Source organism: Dryobates pubescens, chromosome 32 (genome assembly GCF_014839835.1).
Source record: "Dryobates pubescens isolate bDryPub1 chromosome 32, bDryPub1.pri, whole genome shotgun sequence".
Taxonomy (NCBI): Eukaryota; Metazoa; Chordata; class Aves; order Piciformes; family Picidae; genus Dryobates; species Dryobates pubescens.
Genome location: NC_071643.1, coordinates 2883475 through 2901185, shown reverse-complemented (window position 1 = coordinate 2901185; position 17711 = coordinate 2883475). Strand labels below are relative to the sequence as shown.

Sequence of the window (17711 nt, the reverse complement as noted above, 5' to 3'; positions counted from 1 at the left end):
GAGGGCTCGGAGGGCGCCATCCGGAGGGCTCGGAGGGAACTGTGTCTGGAGGGCTCGGAGGGAGCTTTCTGGGGGGATCGGAGGGAGCTCTGCGGAGGGCCGGAGGGCGCTCGCCGGGGGGGTCGGGGGGGGGCTCGGAGGGCGCTCTGCGGGGGGCTCGGAGGGCGCTCTCCGGAGGGCTTGGAGGGCACTCTCGGAGGGGCTTGGAGGGCGCCGTCCAGAGGGCTCAGAGGGCGCTCTCGGAGGGGCTCGGAGGGCGCCGTCCAGAGGGCTCGGAGGGCGCTCTCCGGGGGGCTCAGAGGGCGCCGTCTAGAGGGCTCGGAGGGCGCTCTCGGAGGGGCTCGGAGGGCGCTCTCTGGAGGGCTCGGACGGAGCTCTCCGGGGGGCTTGGAGGACACTCTCCGGGGGGCTCGGAGGGCGCCGTCCAGAGGGCTCGGAGGGCGCTCTGCGGGGGGCTCGGAGGGCGCTCTCCGGAGGGCTCGGAGGGAACTGTGTCTGGAGGGCTCGGAGGGCGCCATCCGGAGGGCTCGGAGGGTGCCGTCCAGAGGGCTCGGATGGCGCTCTGCATGGGGCTCGGAGGGCGCTCTCCGGGGGGCTTGGAGGGAGCTGTGTCTGGAGGGCTCGGAGAGAGCTGTGTCTGGAGGGCTCAGAGGGAGCTCTGTGGAGGGCTCAGAGGGCTCGGAGGGCTCTCTCCGGGGGGCTCGGAGGGCGCTCTCCGGGGGGCTCGGAGGGCGCTCTCCGGGGGGCTTGGAGGGAGCTGTGTCTGGAGGGCTTGGAGAGAGCTGTGTCTGGAGGGCTCAGAGGGAGCTCTCCAGGGGGCTCAGAGGGAGCTCTCCAGGGGGCTCGGAGGGAGCTCTGTGGAGGGCTCGTAGGGAGCTCTGTGGAGGGCTCAGAGGGAGCTGTGTCTGGAGGGCTCAGAGGGAGCTGTGTGGAGGGCTCAGAGGGAGCTGTGTCTGGAGGGCTCAGAGGGAGCTCTGTGGAGGGCTCAGAGGGAGCTCTCCAGGGGGCTCGGAGGGAGCTCTGTGGAGGGCTCGTAGGGAGCTCTGTGGAGGGCTCAGAGGGAGCTGTGTCTGGAGGGCTCAGAGGGAGCTCTGTGGAGGGCTCAGAGGGAGCTGTGTCTGGAGGGCTCAGAGGGAGCTCTGTGGAGGGCTCAGAGGGAGCTGTGTCTGGAGGGCTCAGAGGGAGCTGTGTCTGGAGGGCTCAGAGGGAGCTCTGTGGAGGGCTCAGAGGGAGCTGTGTCTGGAGGGCTCACAGGGAGCTCTGTGGAGGGCTCACAGGGAGCTGTGTCTGGAGGGCTCAGAGGGAGCTCTGTGGAGGGCTCAGAGGGAGCTGCGTCTGGAGGGCTCAGAGGGAGCTGTGTCTGGAGGGCTCAGAGGGAGCTCTGTGGAGGGCTCAGAGGGAGCTGTGTCTGGAGGGCTCAGAGGGAGCTGCGTCTGGAGGGCTCAGAGGGAGCTGTGTCTGGAGGGCTCAGAGGGAGCTCTGTGGAGGGCTCAGAGGGAGCTGTGTCTGGAGGGCTCACAGGGAGCTCTGTGGAGGGCTCACAGGGAGCTGTGTCTGGAGGGCTCAGAGGGAGCTCTGTGGAGGGCTCAGAGGGAGCTGTGTCTGGAGGGCTCAGAGGGAGCTGTGTCTGGAGGGCTCAGAGGGAGCTCTGTGGAGGGCTCAGAGGGAGCTGTGTCTGGAGGGTTCGGAGGGAGCTCTGTGGAGGGCTCAGAGGGAGCTGTGTCTGGAGGGTTCGGAGGGAGCTCTGTGGAGGGCTCAGAGGGAGCTGTGTCTGGAGGGTTCGGAGGGAGCTCTGTGGAGGGCTCAGAGGGAGCTCTCCAGAGGGCTCGGAGGGCGCTCTCCGGGGGGCTCGGAGGGAGCTGTGTCTGGAGGGCTCAGAGGGTGCTCTCTGGAGAGCTGAGGTGGTTCATCACCCTGTTGATGGTGACCGTGCGGATTTGGAAGGTGTGGAAGATGCTGCAGAGCTTCATCTTCGCCTTGAAGGACATCTGCCCTGCACTCACTGATGGCTGTGGGATGCTGCTGCTAGGCTTCAGGGCCTGGGGGAGGAAAGGGTGTTAGAAACCATCCCTGAGAGTGGAGAAAACAGAACCCCTTTAGAATCATAGAATCAACCAGCTTGGAAAAGACCTCAGAGATCATCAAGCCCAACCTGTGACCTAACACCGTGGCTCCAAGTGCCACATCCAAGCCTTGTTTTAACACCTCCAGGGATGGGGACTCCACCACCTCCCTGGGCAGCACATCCCAGTGGCCAATTCCTCTTTCTGGGAAGAACTTTCTCCTCACCTCCAGCCTAAACCTCCCCTGGCACAGCTTGAGACTGTGTCCTCTTGTTCTGGTGCTGGTTGCTTGGGAGAAGAGACCAACCCCCACCTGGCTACAACCTCCCTTCAGGGGAGCCCTTCAGGCTTTTCACCCCCTGATAACAACTGACAAGACTTAGACACTAGGATGTGTTCTCCTAAATGGCAAATTTGATATGTTCAATGAAGAGCCCAACCCCAGCCTGGCTCCAGCCTCCTGCCAGGGAGTTACAGAGAGCCAGAAGGTCTTCCCCCAGCCTCTTCTCCAGGCTGTACAACCCAAACTCCCTCAGCTGCTCCTGACCAGCCCTGTTCTCCAGACCCTTCCCCAGCTTCATTCCCCTCTCTGGACCAGCTCCAGCCTCTCGATGTCCTTCTTAGAGTGAAGGGCCCAGACTTGAACCCAGGATTCCATGTCTGGCCTCAGCAGTGCCCAGCATGAGGGGACAATCCCTGCCCTGCTCCTGCTGGCCTCACCATTGCTTGTCCAGGCCAGGCTGCTGGTGGCCTTCTTTACCACCTGGGCATGCCCTGGCTCATCTTCAGCTGCTGTCAACCAACCTCCCCTTGTCCTTTTCCACTGGGCAGTTTCCAGCCACTCTGCCCCAAGCCTTGAGTGCTCCTGGGGGTGTTGTGACCCAAGTGCAGGAGCCAGCACTTGGCCTTGTTGAACCTCAAGCAGCAGCAAGGAAGGACAGCAAGACTCACCCTCATCATATCATCAATAGTTGCCAGCAGCTTTTGATCACTGAGGTTCTTCAGCTCTGCCCTGTAGGCTTTCAGATCCTCATAGATGCCCTGCAGGCACTGGCTCTGCAAAAGGCAAAAGCAGGAAGAGCTAAAAGCTGTAAGCACAGAGCAAGGCCCAGGAGGAGCTCACTGGGGAAGCTCTTTACCATATCAAAAGAAGATCTTTCCAGGCCCAGACAGTTTCCAGCCTGCAAATGAAAGAAGAAATGGGAGATGAGGATGATGATGTGTGTGTCTGTGTGTGAATTATGTGGCTGTGCCGTGACAATAGGCTGCTGAAACCTCAGCTGTGTCCATACAGACTGAATTGCTCTCTCTCCCTTTTTCCCTTTACCTCTGGGTCCTGAGCTATGCAAGCTTGGATGGTGTTGAGTTGATTCTTGGTGATGTCTTCAAGATCAATTTCTTCAAGGGTACATTCAAAGCCCAGGGTGTCAGGCTCCTGTGAGGGAAAGGGGAGGTAAGGAGGGTTGGTGGTTGGGTTGATGGGAATGAGCTCAGGCTTGGCACAGATTTTAGGCAGAAGCATGGAAGCATTCTGCTTGGAACAGACCTTCAAGATCACCAGGGCCAGCCTTTGCTTTAAGATATTCTTACAGAATTAACCAGCTTGGAAAAGGCCTTTGAGATCACTGAGTCCAACCTGTCACCCAGCACCATCTGATCAACTCAGCCATGGCACCAAGGGACTCATCCAGGCTCTTCCTAAACACCTCCAGGGATGGGGACTCCACCACCTCCCTGGGCAGCACATCCCAAGGGCCAATCTCTCTTGCTGGGAAGAACTTCCTCCTCCTTTCCAGCCTAAACCTCCCCTGCCACAGCTTGAGACTGTGGCCTCTTGTTCTGCTGCTGGCTGCCTGGCAGAAGAGACCAACCCCCACCTGGCTACAACCTCCCTGCAGGGAGTTGCAGAGAGCAAGAAGGTCTCCCCTGAGCCTCCTCTTCTCCAGGCTAAGCAACCCCAGCTCCCTCAGCCTCTCCTCCCAGGGCTGTGCTCCAGACCCCTCCCCAGCTTTGTTGCCCTTCTCTGGACACCTTCCAGCAGCTCAACCTCTTTCCTAACCTGAGGAGCCCAGAACTGGACACAGGACTCCAGGTGTGGCCTCCGCAGTGCTGAGCACAGGGCACAAGGACTTCCCTGCTCCTGCTGGCCACACTCTTCCTGCTGCAGGCCAGGCTGCCCTTGGCCTTCTTGGCCCCCTGGGCACACTGCTGCCTCATGTTCAGCCTACTATCGACCACTACCCCCAGGTCCCTCTCTGCCTGGCTGCTCTCAGCCACTCTGTCCCCACCCTGCAGCACTGCCTGGGGTTGTTGTGGCCAATGTGTAGAACCCTGCACTTGGATGTGTTCAATGTCCTGCCCTTGGGCTCTGCCCATTTGATGTTCTTCCAGACATCAACTCTAGCCAGGGCTTTGCATCACTATGGTTTTAAATGTAAAAAGAGCTTCTAGAAAGTGAACACTAAATGATGGCATCTCCCCTGACCTTTAAGAGTGCTCACTGAGCCAGTGCCAGGGAGGGCACAAAGCACCTCTTCAGTGGTGGGGGCTTTTCTGGGTCTCCCAGGTGGAGCTTCCAATGGGAACAGGGAGTTTTAGCAGAAAAAGAAAAGTCCCCATGGCACTGCTGCCAGGGTGCTGCTTTATGGTGGGAAGAAGCTTCAGCACCAAACCAACCCCCCCCAGCAGCAGCAGCACAAGAAGGTGACCAAGTTATGAGCAAGGATTTGCTGAGGCAGCTCTGCAGGGGCTTGGGGAAAGGGCTCAAACCTGAGAGTGCTCATAACAGAGAAGGGCCAGGAGGAGGAGCAGAGGGCTGGAGCTGCTCTGCTCTGGAGACAGCCTGAGAGAGTTGGGGTTGTGCAGGCTGGAGAGGAGAAGGCTCCCAGGAGACCTTCTGGTGGCCTTCCAGGGTCTGCAGGGGGCTCCAAGAAAGCTGGGGAGGGACTTGTGAGGGTGTCAGGGAGGGATAGGACTGGGGGGGATGGAGCAAAACTAGAAGTGGGGAGATTCGGCTTGGATGTGAGGAAGAAGTTGTTGCCCATGAGGGTGGTGAGAGCCTGGCACAGGTTGCCCAGGGAGGTGGTGGCAGCCTCCTGCCTGGAGGTGTTTGCGAGGGTGTCAGGGAGGGATAGGACTGGGGAGGATGGATCCAGGCTAGAGGAGGGGACATTTAGATTAGACATCAGGAGGAAGGTCATGCTTGTGAGGGCTGAGGAGGACACCTCTCCTAAAGCCTTGGTCAGGGGAGGCAGGAAAGCAAAGACCTTGTATAGAGTCTTAAAGGGAGGCAACAGAGAGCATCCAACCTTTGGGGTACCTTCAGCAACCCATCTCTGCCCCATCAATCCCTGCCTGGGTTCCACCACTGTTTCATCACCTGCTGGCTCAGTGCCATGGCTGCTTCATCACTGCCTGGATCAATACCATCACCACTCCATCAGCTCCTGCCTGGGTACCATCATTGTCCCCTCACTGCCCACCGCCCACCCATCACCTCCTACCCAGGTACTATGGCTGCCTCCCTCAGTATCTTCACTGTCCTATCACTGCCTTCCTGGGTACCAAGCCTGTCCTACTACTACCTGGCTTGGTGCACTTTCACCACCCCATCACCAGGAGGGTACCACCTGGATAACATCATCACCTTCCTGGGTACCAACTGTCCTCCTCAGTCCATCACCAGCCACCTGGGTACCATCACTGTCCCATTACTGACTCCCTGGTACCACCTCCAACACATCACCACCCTCCTGAGAACTATCACTGACTCCTTGGGTACCATCACCACCCTCCTGAGAGCCATCATTGACTCCCTGGGTACCATCTCCAACACATCACCACCCTGCTGGGTATCACTGCCTCCCTGGGTACCATCTCCAACACATCACCACCCTGCTGGGTATCACTGCCTCCCTGGGTACCATCTCCAACACATCACCACCCTGCTGGGTACCATCACTGCCTCCCTGGGTACCATCTCCAACACATCACCACCCTGCTGGGTACCATCCCTGCCTCCCTGGGTACCATCTCCAACACATCACCACCCTGCTGGGTACCATCACTGCCTCCCTGGGTACCATCTCCAACACATCACCACCCTGCTGGGTACCATCCCTGCTTCCCTGGTACCATCTCCAACACATCACCACCCTGCTGGGTACCATCACTGCCTCCCTGGGTACCATCTCCAACACATCACCACCCTGCTGGGTACCATCCCTGCTTCCCTGGTACCATCTCCAACACATTACCACCCTGCTGGGTACCATCACTGCCTCCCTGGTACCATCTCCAACACATCACCACCCTGCTGAGTACCATCCCTGCCTCCCTGGTACCATCTCCAACACATTACCACCCTGCTGGGTACCATCACTGCCTCCCTGGTACCATCTCCAACACATCACCACCCTGCTGAGTACCATCCCTGCCTCCCTGGTACCATCTCCAACACATCACCACCCTGCTGGGTACCATCACTGCCTCCCTGGTACCATCTCCAACACATCACCACCCTGCTGGGTACCATCACTGCCTCCCTGGGTACCATCTCCAACACATCACCACCCTGCTGGGTACCATCCCTGCCTCCCTGGGTACCATCTCCAACACATCACCACCCTGCTGGGTACCATCCCTGCCTCCCTGGTACCATCTCCAACACATCACCACCCTGCTGGGTACCATCCCTGCCTCCCTGGTACCATCTCCAACACATCACCACCCTGCTGGGTACCATCCCTGCCTCCCTGGGTATCATCTCCAACACATCACCACCCTGCTGGGTACCATCCCTGCCTCCCTGGGTACCATCTCCAACACATCACCACTCTCCTCGGTCCCATCACTTTTCCATCACTTCCCTCCTGGCTTCCAACCATTCTCCCCAAAGCAATCACCACCCTCCCGGGTCCCACCCCTGCCCCATCACTCCCCGCTGCCCACCCAAGCCCTGGCAGACCTTCAGCCGGTGGAGGGAGGCGTTGGCAGCCGCCAGCAGCTCCCGAGAGTGGCTCAGCCAGTGGGTCCGGTTGTGCCGGGGGGGTGGCAGCGCCCGGGCAGGGGTGGGGAGTGCCAACGCCAGGCAGAGCAGGGGCAGCAGCCGCCAGCCTGCTGCCCGCTGCCGCCTGCAGAGCCAGGGCCGGGCACGGCGAGGCGCTGCCTGCCCGCGGCTGCCGCTGCTGCCGGTGCCGCTCCGCTCCATGCCGCTGCCGGGGGAGGGATGCTGCTGCCGGCCGGACCTCGGCGGCTTTTATAGAGGGGCGGAAGGTGCGGGGGTTCCCTTTCTTCTCCTTTCCTTTTCCAGGAGCTGCCCGGGGATCACTGGGCAGCCCGGGAATCCCGGGGCACCGAGGGAGGGGGAGAACGGAGCTTCTGGGGGGGTTGCCAGAGCCTGAGGATGCTGCGAGGCAGAGCTGGGCACTGGGGAGGCTGAAAGTGCTTGATCAGGAACCACAGGGGGGCCAAGAAGGCCACGAGCATCCCGGGCTGGGTCAGCAAGAGTGTGGCCAACGGGACGAGGGCAGGGATTGTCACCCCGGACTGGGCACCGGGGAGGCTGCGCCTTGAACCCTAGGGTCAAGTTGTGGGCCCCTCACTCCAAGAAGGACATTGAGAGGCTGGAGTGGGTTCAGAGAAGGGTAACAAAGTTGGTGAAGGTTCTGGGGAGGAGCAGCTGAGGCACCTGGGGTTGTTCAGCCTGGAAAAAAGAGGCTGAGGGGAAACCTTTTGGCTCTCTCCAACTCCCTGAAAGGAGGTTGGAGTCAGGTGGGGACAGGTCTCTTCTCCCAAAGAACAAGTGACAGGACAAGAGCAAATGGCCTCAAGCTGCACCAGGGAAGGTTTAGATTGGACATAAGAAACAATTAATTCCCCCTGAGGGCTGTCAAGGCCTGGCCCAGGCTGCCCAGGGCAGTGCTGGAGTCCCCATCCCTGGAAGGGTTTCAGAGCTGTGTAGCTGTGGTGCTGAAGGACATGGTACAGTGGGGAGCTGGCAGTGCTGGGTTCATGGTTGGACTGGGTGAGCTTGGAGAGCTCTTCCAATCTAAATGATGACAGAACCACAGAATCAATCAGGTTGGAAGAGACCTCAGAGATCATCCAGTCTAACCTCTCACCCAACACCATCTAATCAACTAAACCATGGCACTAAGTGCCTCATCCAGGCTCTTCTTAAACACCTCCAGGGATGGATGGTGACTCCATCACCACCCCAGGCAGCACATTCCAATGGCCAATCTCTCCATCTGTGATGAACTTCCTTCTAAGATCAAGCCCAAACCTCCCCTGGCACAGCTTGAGATTGTGTCCTCCTGTTCTGGTGCTGGCTGCCTGGGAGAAGAGATCAACCCCCACCTGGCTACAACCTCCCTTCAGGGAGCTGGAGAGAGCAAGAAGGTCTCCCCTGAGCCTCCTCTTCTCCAGGCTAAGCAACCCCAGCTCCCTCAGCCTCTCCTCCCAGGGCTGTGCTCCAGACCCCTCCCCAGCTTTGTTGCCCTTCTCTGGACACCTTCCAGCAGCTCAACCTCTTTCCTAACCTGAGGAGCCCAGAACTGGACCCAGGACTCCAGGTGTGGCCTCAGCAGTGCTGAGCACAGGGCACAAGGACTTCCCTGCTCCTGCTGGCCACACTCTTCCTGCTGCAGGCCAGGATGAAGCTTTAGCCATCCCTGGGCACACTGCTGTGCAGCCAGTGGGAATCCTGCTGTTGGGAGCAGGATGAATCAGGAGCTCTCCAAACTGGGTTTGTGTTTCAGCTTCTATTTTCTCTTAATTGCCATTTGTTTCCCATAAGCAGGGTGGTGGTGGCCCTGCAGCTGGGCTGCTGTGGGTGAAGCAGCCCTGCCTGGTTTCCCAGCCTGCCTGTGTGTTTTCCATGCCAGCTCTCAGTCCCTGGTGGTGGGCTGTGGTTCCCAGCTGCTGCGGGGCTCTTCTGCTGCTTCTGATGCAGAAGTGAAAGAGCCCTGCGGGGGCTGCTCGCACGCCTGCTCCTCAGGAGCCTCTGCTCTGCCCTTCCAGCTTTCCTTCCTCACTCACAGCATTGCCTTCAGCAGGAGGTTTTCCCTTCACTGTGCTACACTTTCACAGAGCCACAGAAGGGGCTGGGCTGGAAGGGACCTCCAAAGGTCATCCAGTCCAGCCCCCCTGCATACAGCAGGGACACTGAGGCACCCAGTGCCATGGTCTGGTGGATTAGGTAGGGTTGGGTGATGGGTTGGAATTGATGGTCTTGGAGGTCTCTTCCACCCAGGTTGATTCTGGGATTCTGTGACATCCCCAACTAGATCAGGTTGCCCACAGCCCTCTCCAGCCTCCCCTGGAATATCTCCAGGGATGGAGCCTCAACCACCTCCCTGGGCAGCCTGTTGCAGTGCTCCAGCAGCCTCCTGCTGCAGAACTTGTTCCTCACATCCAATCTCAATCTGCTCTGCTCTACTTTGAAGTCATTGCCCCTGCTCCTGTCCCTTCAGGCCTTTGCAAACAGTCTCTCTGCAGCCTTCCTGTAGCCCCCTTCAGGTCCTGGCAGGCTGCTATTAGGTCTCCCCAGAGCCTTCTCCAGGCTGAACACCCCCAGCTCCCTCAGCCTGTGCTCACAGCAGAGCTGCTCCAAGCCCCTGAGCATTTTTGTGTCCCTCCTCTGGAGCCTCTCCATCAGGTCCAGGTCCTTCCTGTGCTGAGGGCTCCAGAGCTGCACTCAGCACTGCAGGTGAGGTCTCAGCAGAGCAGAGCCAAGTGTCAGAATCACCTCTCTGGATCTCTGGCAATGCTGCTTTGGATGCAGCCCAGGCTGAGGTTTGCCTTCTGGGCTGCAATTTGGACACCAGCTTCTGGTTTGTGGCATTCCTGTGCTCCACTTAAGCATCTACTGGGCTGTAAGTTAAGGTTCTTTGGTCCACAAAGAGGAATATTTAGCTTGAATACCTTCAGAGGTCTTTGTATCATGGAGCCTTAGAACACATGGGGTTGGAAGGGACCTTTCAAGGCCATCCAGTTCAAACCCCTTGCAGTCAGCAAGACAGCAAGGGTGCTCAGAGTCCAGCTGCTATTGAATGGATGTTGTGTGTAGAGCAGTATCTCAGAGGAAGCTTTGCATGGAGGGGGCCTCTCCTTTGTCCTTGCCCATGGCAGAAGGCTTGGAACTGGATTATCCTTAAGGTCCCTTCCAACAAAGGGACAACAAAGCTGGGGAGGGGTCTGGAGCACAGCCCTGTGAGGAGAGGCTGAGGGAGCTGGGGTTGCTTAGCCTGCAGAAGAGGAGGCTCAGGGGAGACCTTCTTGCTCTCTCCAACTCCCTGCAGGGAGGTTGTAGCCAGGTGGGGGTTGGTCTCTTCTCCCAGGCACCCAGCAGCAGAACAAGAGGACACAGTCTCAAGTTGTGCCAGGGGAAGTTTAGGCTGGAGGTGAGGAGAAAGTTCTTCCCAGCAAGAGAGATTGGCCCCTGGGATGTGCTGCCCAGGGAGGTGGTGGAGTCCCCATCCCTGGAGGTGTTTAGGAAGAGCCTGGATGATGCCCTTGGTGCCATGGTTGAGTTGATTGGATGGTGCTGGGTGATAGGTTGGACTCAATGATCTCTGAGGTCTCTTCCAACCTGGTTAATTCCATTCTATTCTGTTTTCTGCTCTTTTTGCCCAGGAGGGATGTGGACCTGCTGGGGTGGGTCCAGGGGAGGCCATGGGGATGGTCAGAGGGCTGGGGAGCCTCTGCTGTGGGAGCAGGCTGGGAGAGTCGGAGCTGTTCAGCCTGGGGACAAGAGGGCTCCAGGGAGAGCTTGGAGCAGGCTGCCAGTACCTGAGGGGCCTGCAGGAGAGCTGGGCAGGGACTGCTGAGAAGGGCTTGGAGTGATAGGATAAGGTGTGATGTTTGAAACTGGAGCAGGGCAGATTTAGCTGGGACATCAGGAGGAAGTTCTGCACAGTGAGGGTGGTGAGGCACTGGAGCAGGCTGCCCAGGGAGGTGGTTGAGGCCTCATCCCTTTGGACATTCAAGCTCAGCCTGGCTGGGTCCCTGTGCAGCCTGCTCTGGTTGGAGGTGTCCCTGCTGCCTGCTGGGGGGTTGCACAAGACAACCTTGGAGGGTCCCTTCCAACCTGATGCAATCTGTGAGCTCTGTAGTGCCTGCCTGCCCTGGATGTGGGCTGAAGGCAGTGCCTGGGGTGAGGCTCCTTTTCCTGAGGCTTACCACAGAGTGATGTGTCAGATGTTCAGTGCTGGGTGCTCACAAGGAGGTAATAAAGCCTCCATGACACATTTGCTTTGGGCAGCTGTTCTGTCTGGTTTCCACTCCCAGCCTCATCCATCTGTCTGCCTCCTCCCTCTCAGTGCATCCTGGATCTCACCAGCCTTGGGGCTGAGCAAAGCATTTGCTAACTCCTGTGCCTGCTCTGCTCCCAGAGCAGCTCTGTCCATCTGCTTTGCTCAGGAGAAGCACAGCCTGCTGGCCAGCCTGGAGGAGGAGGAGGAGGCCACACACCTCAGCATCAGGACTGCTCCTCTCCCAGTTATTTAAGGCCCTGTCTGATTTAGCAACAAAACCACAGCAGTTTGAGATCTGTGGGGGGGCTCTGATGTTCCTCAGTGGTTAGGTACAGCCTGACATCTAAGAGTAATATTATTTTGGGGGAGCCAGGTGTAAGGATATTTTCCATGCCAGCAGCATCCAAAAGTGTCTGGCTGGGTGCCAGCCCAGCCACAGAGGCTCTGCAGGAAGCCCTCTGCCTCCCCTAAGGGAAGGAGGGAGAGAGGCTGATGGGCTGGGGAAGAAACTAACCCAGCTGGGATGGGAAGAAGAACAATGCCATGGGATAGAGACACAGAGACACAAAGCAAGATGGAAGCCAAGCCCTGAGGGCAAGGATGGCACCACTGGCACCACTGCTGCTGGGGGCAGGCCCTGGGCAAGTCCCAGCCTGGGCTCAGCAGCAGATGGGAAGCGGATTGAGGAGCTGGATGCTGGAGCTGGATTGAGGAAGACAGGGATGGGGCTGGAAGGCAGAAGGGAGAGAGTCCTGCTGGGACAGCAGCCAGGGAAGGAGAGGCTTGAGCCTGGGCATCCCTCAGCTTGCTGCTGGAGATGCCATCCAGGGGCTGCAATGCCTTGGGGGGCACTTGAGGCTCCCCTGAGCTGTCTGCTCCTGCCCACAGCTGCCCCCTCTGCCTTCCTGCCCCCCAAGGTGGGGCAGAGCTGTGGCAGTGCCCTTGGTGTGCAGAGCAGCAAGGCTGAGGCAGAGGCTCTGTGCCCCCCAGGCCTTGGCAGGAGCTCTGCCCCTCAGCTTCTCCCTGCTAGCAGCAGCCCCTGGCTGTGCCAAGCTGCCCTGAGCTTCAGCAAGTGCCTGAGTGAGCAGAGCCTGAGCTGGGCACTGCCAGCCTGAGCAGAGCTGCTGCTGGGCCAGCTCAGAGCAGGCCAAAAAAGGGAAACCATTTATTTTGCACTGTAGAAAACCAATCCATGTTTCTTTCCTGCCAGTGGTGTCTTGCTCTCAGGCAGCCATCTCCTCCTGCAAAGGAAGGGTTATGGGGGGCGGGTGATCCATTACTTCTTGAAGCAACAAGGTGAGGAGCAGATCATGGCCAGCTTTGGAAGCAGAGAGCAGGAACGGCCTACCCCAGCAGTGCTGGGATTTTGCACAAGGGAAAAGAATCCCACTGCCTTGATGTCAGCCAGGAATTGCTCTGGCTGAGATTAACCTCCAGAGAAGGAGGAGGAGAAGAACCATCCTGGTTCTACCAAGCTGTGACAGTGCTGTAGCCAAACCTTGGTGAAACTCTGAGCCCAGCTGAAAAAGGAGGGAAGAATAATAGTGATAGAAGAATAATGAGGGAAGAATAATGACTTCAGCAAGGCCTTTGACACCATCCCCCCACAGCAAGCTCCTGGCCAAGCTGTCAGCCCCTGGCTTGGACAGCAGCTCTCTGAGCTGGGTTAGGAACTGGCTGGAGGGCCAGTCCAACCTATCACCCAACACCTCCTGACAACTAAACCATGGCTCCAAGTGCCACATCCAATCCCCTCTTCAACACCTCCAGGGATGGGGACTCCACCACCTCCCTGGGCAGCACATTCCAATGGCCAATATCTTTTTCTGTGAAGAACTTTCTCCTCACCTCCAGCCTAAACCTCCCCTGCCACAGCTTGAGACTGTGGCCTCTTGTTCTGCTGCTGGTTGCCTGGGAGAAGAGACCAACCCCCACCTGGCTACAACCTCCCTGCAGGGAGTTGGAGAGAGCAAGAAGGTCTCCCCTGAGCCTCCTCTTCTCCAGGCTAAGCAACCCCAGCTCCCTCAGCCTCTCCTCACAGGGCTGTGCTCCAGACCCCTCCCCAGCTTTGTTGCCCTTCTCTGGACACCTTCCAGCAGCTCAACCTCTTTCCTAACCTGAGGAGCCCAGAGCTGGACACAGGACTCCAGGGGTGGCCTCAGCAGTGCTGAGCACAGGGCACAAGGACTTCCCTGCTCCTGCTGGCCACACTCTTCCTGCTGCAGGCCAGGATGCCCTTGGCCTTCTTGACCCCCTGGGCACAGTGCTGGCTCCTGTTCAGCTGCTGTCCACCACTACCCCCAGGTCCCCCTCTGCCTGGCAGCTCTCAGCCACTCTGACCCCAGCCTGTAGCACTGCCTGGGGTTGCTGTGGCCAAAGTGCAGAACCTGGCACTTGGATGTGTTCAGTCTCCTGCCCTTGCCCTCTGCCCATCTGCCCAGCCTGGCAAGGAACCTTTACTCCTCCTTCTTCAGACTGGTTGGACTGGATGATCTCCAGAGGTGCCTTCCAACCCCCAGCAGGCTGGGGCTCTGGGGCCAGCTGTGGGCTGCACTGAGCTGCTGGCTCAGGGTATTTCCTACCCAGGAGAGCAGCTCTGTGATGTTATCTCTGCTCCACCACGTTAAACTGGGGGCTGGGCTGGATGACCTCAGAGGTCTTTTCCAGCCTAAATGACCCTGTGCTTGTAAAGTGGGGGAGGTTTCTCCAGCAGCAGGCCATGGGGCACACATCTTCCCTGGGAGAAGAGATGGGCTGCCTGGGGGAGGAGAGGAGTTGTTTGTAGGAGAGCCCTAGGGCCTGCAATTATCATTAGCTGGAGTGATGCAATAATTGCATGTATCTCTCACAACTCTGCAGTAATTAGCCACACACACATCCACACACATATGCAAATTAAAGCCTCAGCACCATTATCACAGGGAACAGTTTGGGTTGGAAGGGAGCTCTCAGGGTCAGCCAGTCCAACCCCCCTGCAGCCAGCAGGGACAGCTGCAAACGGAGCAGGGTGCTCACAGTCTCCAACAAGCTGACCCGGGATGGTTCCAGCCATGGGGCAGCTCCCAGCTCTCTGGGCACCCTGGGACAGGCTCTCACCACTCTCAGTGTCAAACACTTCTCCCTTCTCCACAGTCTGAGCCTCCCTCTTACACAGGATCACCAAGGTTGGAAGAGACCTCAAAGATCATCGAGTCCAAGCTGTCACCACAGACCTCATGGCTAGACCATGGCTCCAAGTGCCACATCCAATCCCCTCTTGAACACCTCCAGGGATGGGGACTCCACCACCTTCCTGGGCAGCACATTCCAATGGCTAACAGCTCTCTCTGGGAAGAACTTTCTCCTCACCCCAGCCTAAAGGCTGGCACAGCTTGAGACTGTGTCCTCTTGTTGTAGACAGCAATAAGGTCTTTCAGGCCAAACCACCCCCCTTTGTCCTGTCACATCAGGTCCTGCTCAGAAGTCTGTCCCCAGCTGTCTGCTCAGCTCCTTTCAGCACTGCAAGGACACCAGAAGCTCTCCCTGGAACCTTCTCTTCTCCAGCCTGCACAACCCCAATCCTCTCAGCCTGGCCTCACAGCAGGCCACCAGCCCTTGGATCATCTTTATAGCCCAGCCAGGCTGACAGCTCCTCCTGGCTGGTGTTGATCTGTTAGAGGGCAGGAGAGCTCTGCAGAGGGACCTTGCCAGGCTGGGCAGATGGGCAGAGGCCAAGGGCAGGAGACTGAACACATCCAAGTGCCAGGTGCTGCACATTGGCCACAGCAACCCCAGGCAGTGCTACAGGCTGGGGGCAGAGTGGCTGAGAGCAGCCAGGCAGAGAGGGACCTGGGGGTAGTGGTGGACAGCAGCTGAACAGGAGCCAGCAGTGTGCCCAGGGGGCCAAGAAGGCCAAGGGCATCCTGGCCTGCAGCAGGAAGAGTGTGGCCAGCAGGAGCAGGGAAGTCCTTGTGCCCTGTGCTCAGCACTGCTGAGGCCACACCTGGAGTCCTGTGTCCAGTTCTGGGCTCCTCAGGTCAGGAAAGAAGTTGAGCTGCTGGAAGGTGTCCAGAGAAGGGCAACAAAGCTGGGGAGGGGTCTGGGGCACAGCCCTGGGAGGAGAGGCTGAGGGAGCTGGGGTTGCTTAGCCTGCAGAAGAGGAGGCTCAGGGGAGACCTTCTTGCTCTCTGCAGCTCCCTGAAGGGAGGTTGTAGCCAGGTGGGGGTTGGTCTCTTCTCCCAGGCAGCCAGCAGCAGAACAAGAGTACACAGTCTCAAGCTGTGCCAGGGGAGGTTTAGGCTGGATGTTAGGAAGAAATTCTTCCCAGCAAGAGAGATTGGCCACTGGGATGTGCTGCCCAGGGAGGAGTCCCCATCCCTGGAGGTGTGTAAGAAGAGCCTGGATGAGGCTCTTGGTGCCATGGCTTAGTTGATTAGAAGGTGTTGGGTGATAGTTTGGACTTGATGATGTCTGAGGTCTTTTCCAACCTGATTAAATCTATTCTATTCTATTCTATTCTATTCTGTTCTGTTCTGTTCTGTTCTACCTAAAAAGAACAACAAAACCTTTGTGTGGAGTAAGATTTGCAGATGCTGCAGCAGACAAACCTGGGCTTTAGGCTACTTCTGCCTCTCCAAAGTGAGGGGTGACTGAGCATGGCTCAGCTTCCTTGCTCCTGGAGGACATTTTGGAAGACCCAGGGTCAGCACAACAGCCCTCACTGATGGAAGCTGCTGATTGTTGGCCAAGCACAGGGCTGAAACCTGCCTGGGTGGTGGTTTTTTGTGTGGCTGCTGGTGGTTTGCCACTGAGGAATCCCCTGCAAGACGTAAGCCCAGGCGTGTGCTGAGGGCTCACAGATGTGAAAGCTCAAGTTGCATCACCAGCTGAGACTTCTGACTCACAGTGACTTTCCTGACCCTGTGCTCAGCTCTCGGGAGCCTGGAAGATCTGAGGGGCAGGCACCTCCCCCACCTGCCTCTCCTCCCACTCAGCTACCAATGAGGCTTCTGAGGTTTTCCCCACAATCCTTCCCATGACCCACACATCACTCTCCCTCTCCCTCTCCTTCTCCCTCTCCTTCTCCCTCTCTCCCTCTCCCTCTCCCCCTCCCCCTCTCCCTCTCCTCTCCTCTCCTCTCCTCTCCTCTCCTCTCCTCTCCTCTCCTCTCCTCTCCTCTCCTCTCCTCTCCTCTCCTCTCCTCTCCTCTCCTCTCCTCTCCTCTCCTCTCCTCTCCTCTCCTCTCCTCTCCCCTCCTCCCCTCTCCTCCCCTCCCCTCCCCTCCCCTCCCCTCCCCTCCCCTCCTCTCCTCTCCTCTCCTCTCCTCTCCTCTCCTCTCCTCTCCTCTCCTCTCCTCTCCTCTCCTCTCCTCTCCTCTCCTCTCCTCTCCTCTCCTCTCCTCTCCTCTCCTCTCCTCTCCTCTCCTCTCCTCTCCTCTCCTCTCCTCTCCTCTCCTCTCCTCTCCTCTCCTCTCCTCTCCTCTCCTCTCCTCTCCTCTCCTCTCCTCTCCTCTCCTCTCCTCTCCTCTCCTCTCCTCTCCTCTCCTCTCTCTCTCTCTCCCTCCTCCTCCTCCTCTCCTTCCCCCTCTCCCTCCCCCTCTCCCTCCCCCTCTCCCCATCCTGTTCCAACCCCCCTGCCACGGCCAGGGACTCCTTCCACGGGAGCAGGTTGCTCAAGGCCTTGTCCAGCCTGAGTGTTGCAGCTGACCTCAGGGTAACCAGCAAACAGTGCAGCCAAGGAGCTACAGCAATGGGATGGAAGAAAATGATGGCTTTGGTCCCCCTCTCCCTCCCCTCCACTCCTGGCTTTCAGGACACAGCCTGCCACCCTTGTGCCCTTATCTGCAGGGCCCCATCCCCAGCTTGCCTCTTCGTGCCGTCAGGCATCACACCTGGATGGCTCAAAGGCTGGAGCTGGTGCTGAGCACTGGAGAGCTGCAGGGCTTCCCTCAAAGCAAGGGATGCTTTTGGGGAGGTAACCTCTCACACTGCAAGGGCAGGAGTGCTTGCAGGCCCCCCTAGAACATATCATAGTATCATAGCATCAGTCAGGGTTGGAAGGGACCCCAAGGATCATCTAGTTCCAGCCCCCCATGGGAGACTTTTCTGAGCCACTCTCTGCCTGAGAGGAGCCAGGACCTGCACTTTTTTGGTCCCATTTTCTTCCCCCCAGCAGCTTTTCCAGGTGGATTTGGGAGCTCAGCAGCTGACTGCTAAGTTGACTGCAAGTTTTCTGTTCAAAGCCCAGCAGCAGCAGCAGTGCCAGCAGGGCCACTCTGAGGGACTGCTGCACTCAGCTTGTGATGCTTTACAGGAAAGAGGAGATGTGGCCAAGCTGCAGGAAGCCTTCCCCACACAACCAGGGTTGGTGGTGTGGGTAAAAGCCACAACCTCTGGCTTTCCCTTCACAGAGT

The 17711-nt window shown here is 58.4% G+C and overlaps 1 protein-coding gene across 1 annotated transcript; it reads right to left on the bottom strand.

Annotated features, from left to right (window-relative positions):
- Window positions 1-1874: 1874 nt before the first annotated feature.
- Window positions 1875-7155, bottom strand: IL12A (interleukin 12A; the record flags this gene model as incomplete). The annotated part of the gene is made up of 5 exons (XM_054175535.1): window positions 1875-2039; window positions 3015-3119; window positions 3203-3244; window positions 3391-3498; window positions 7030-7155. Coding segments are annotated over 5 exons (546 nt in total), but the record flags the coding sequence as incomplete, so codon positions are not given.
- Window positions 7156-17711: the final 10556 nt, after the last annotated feature.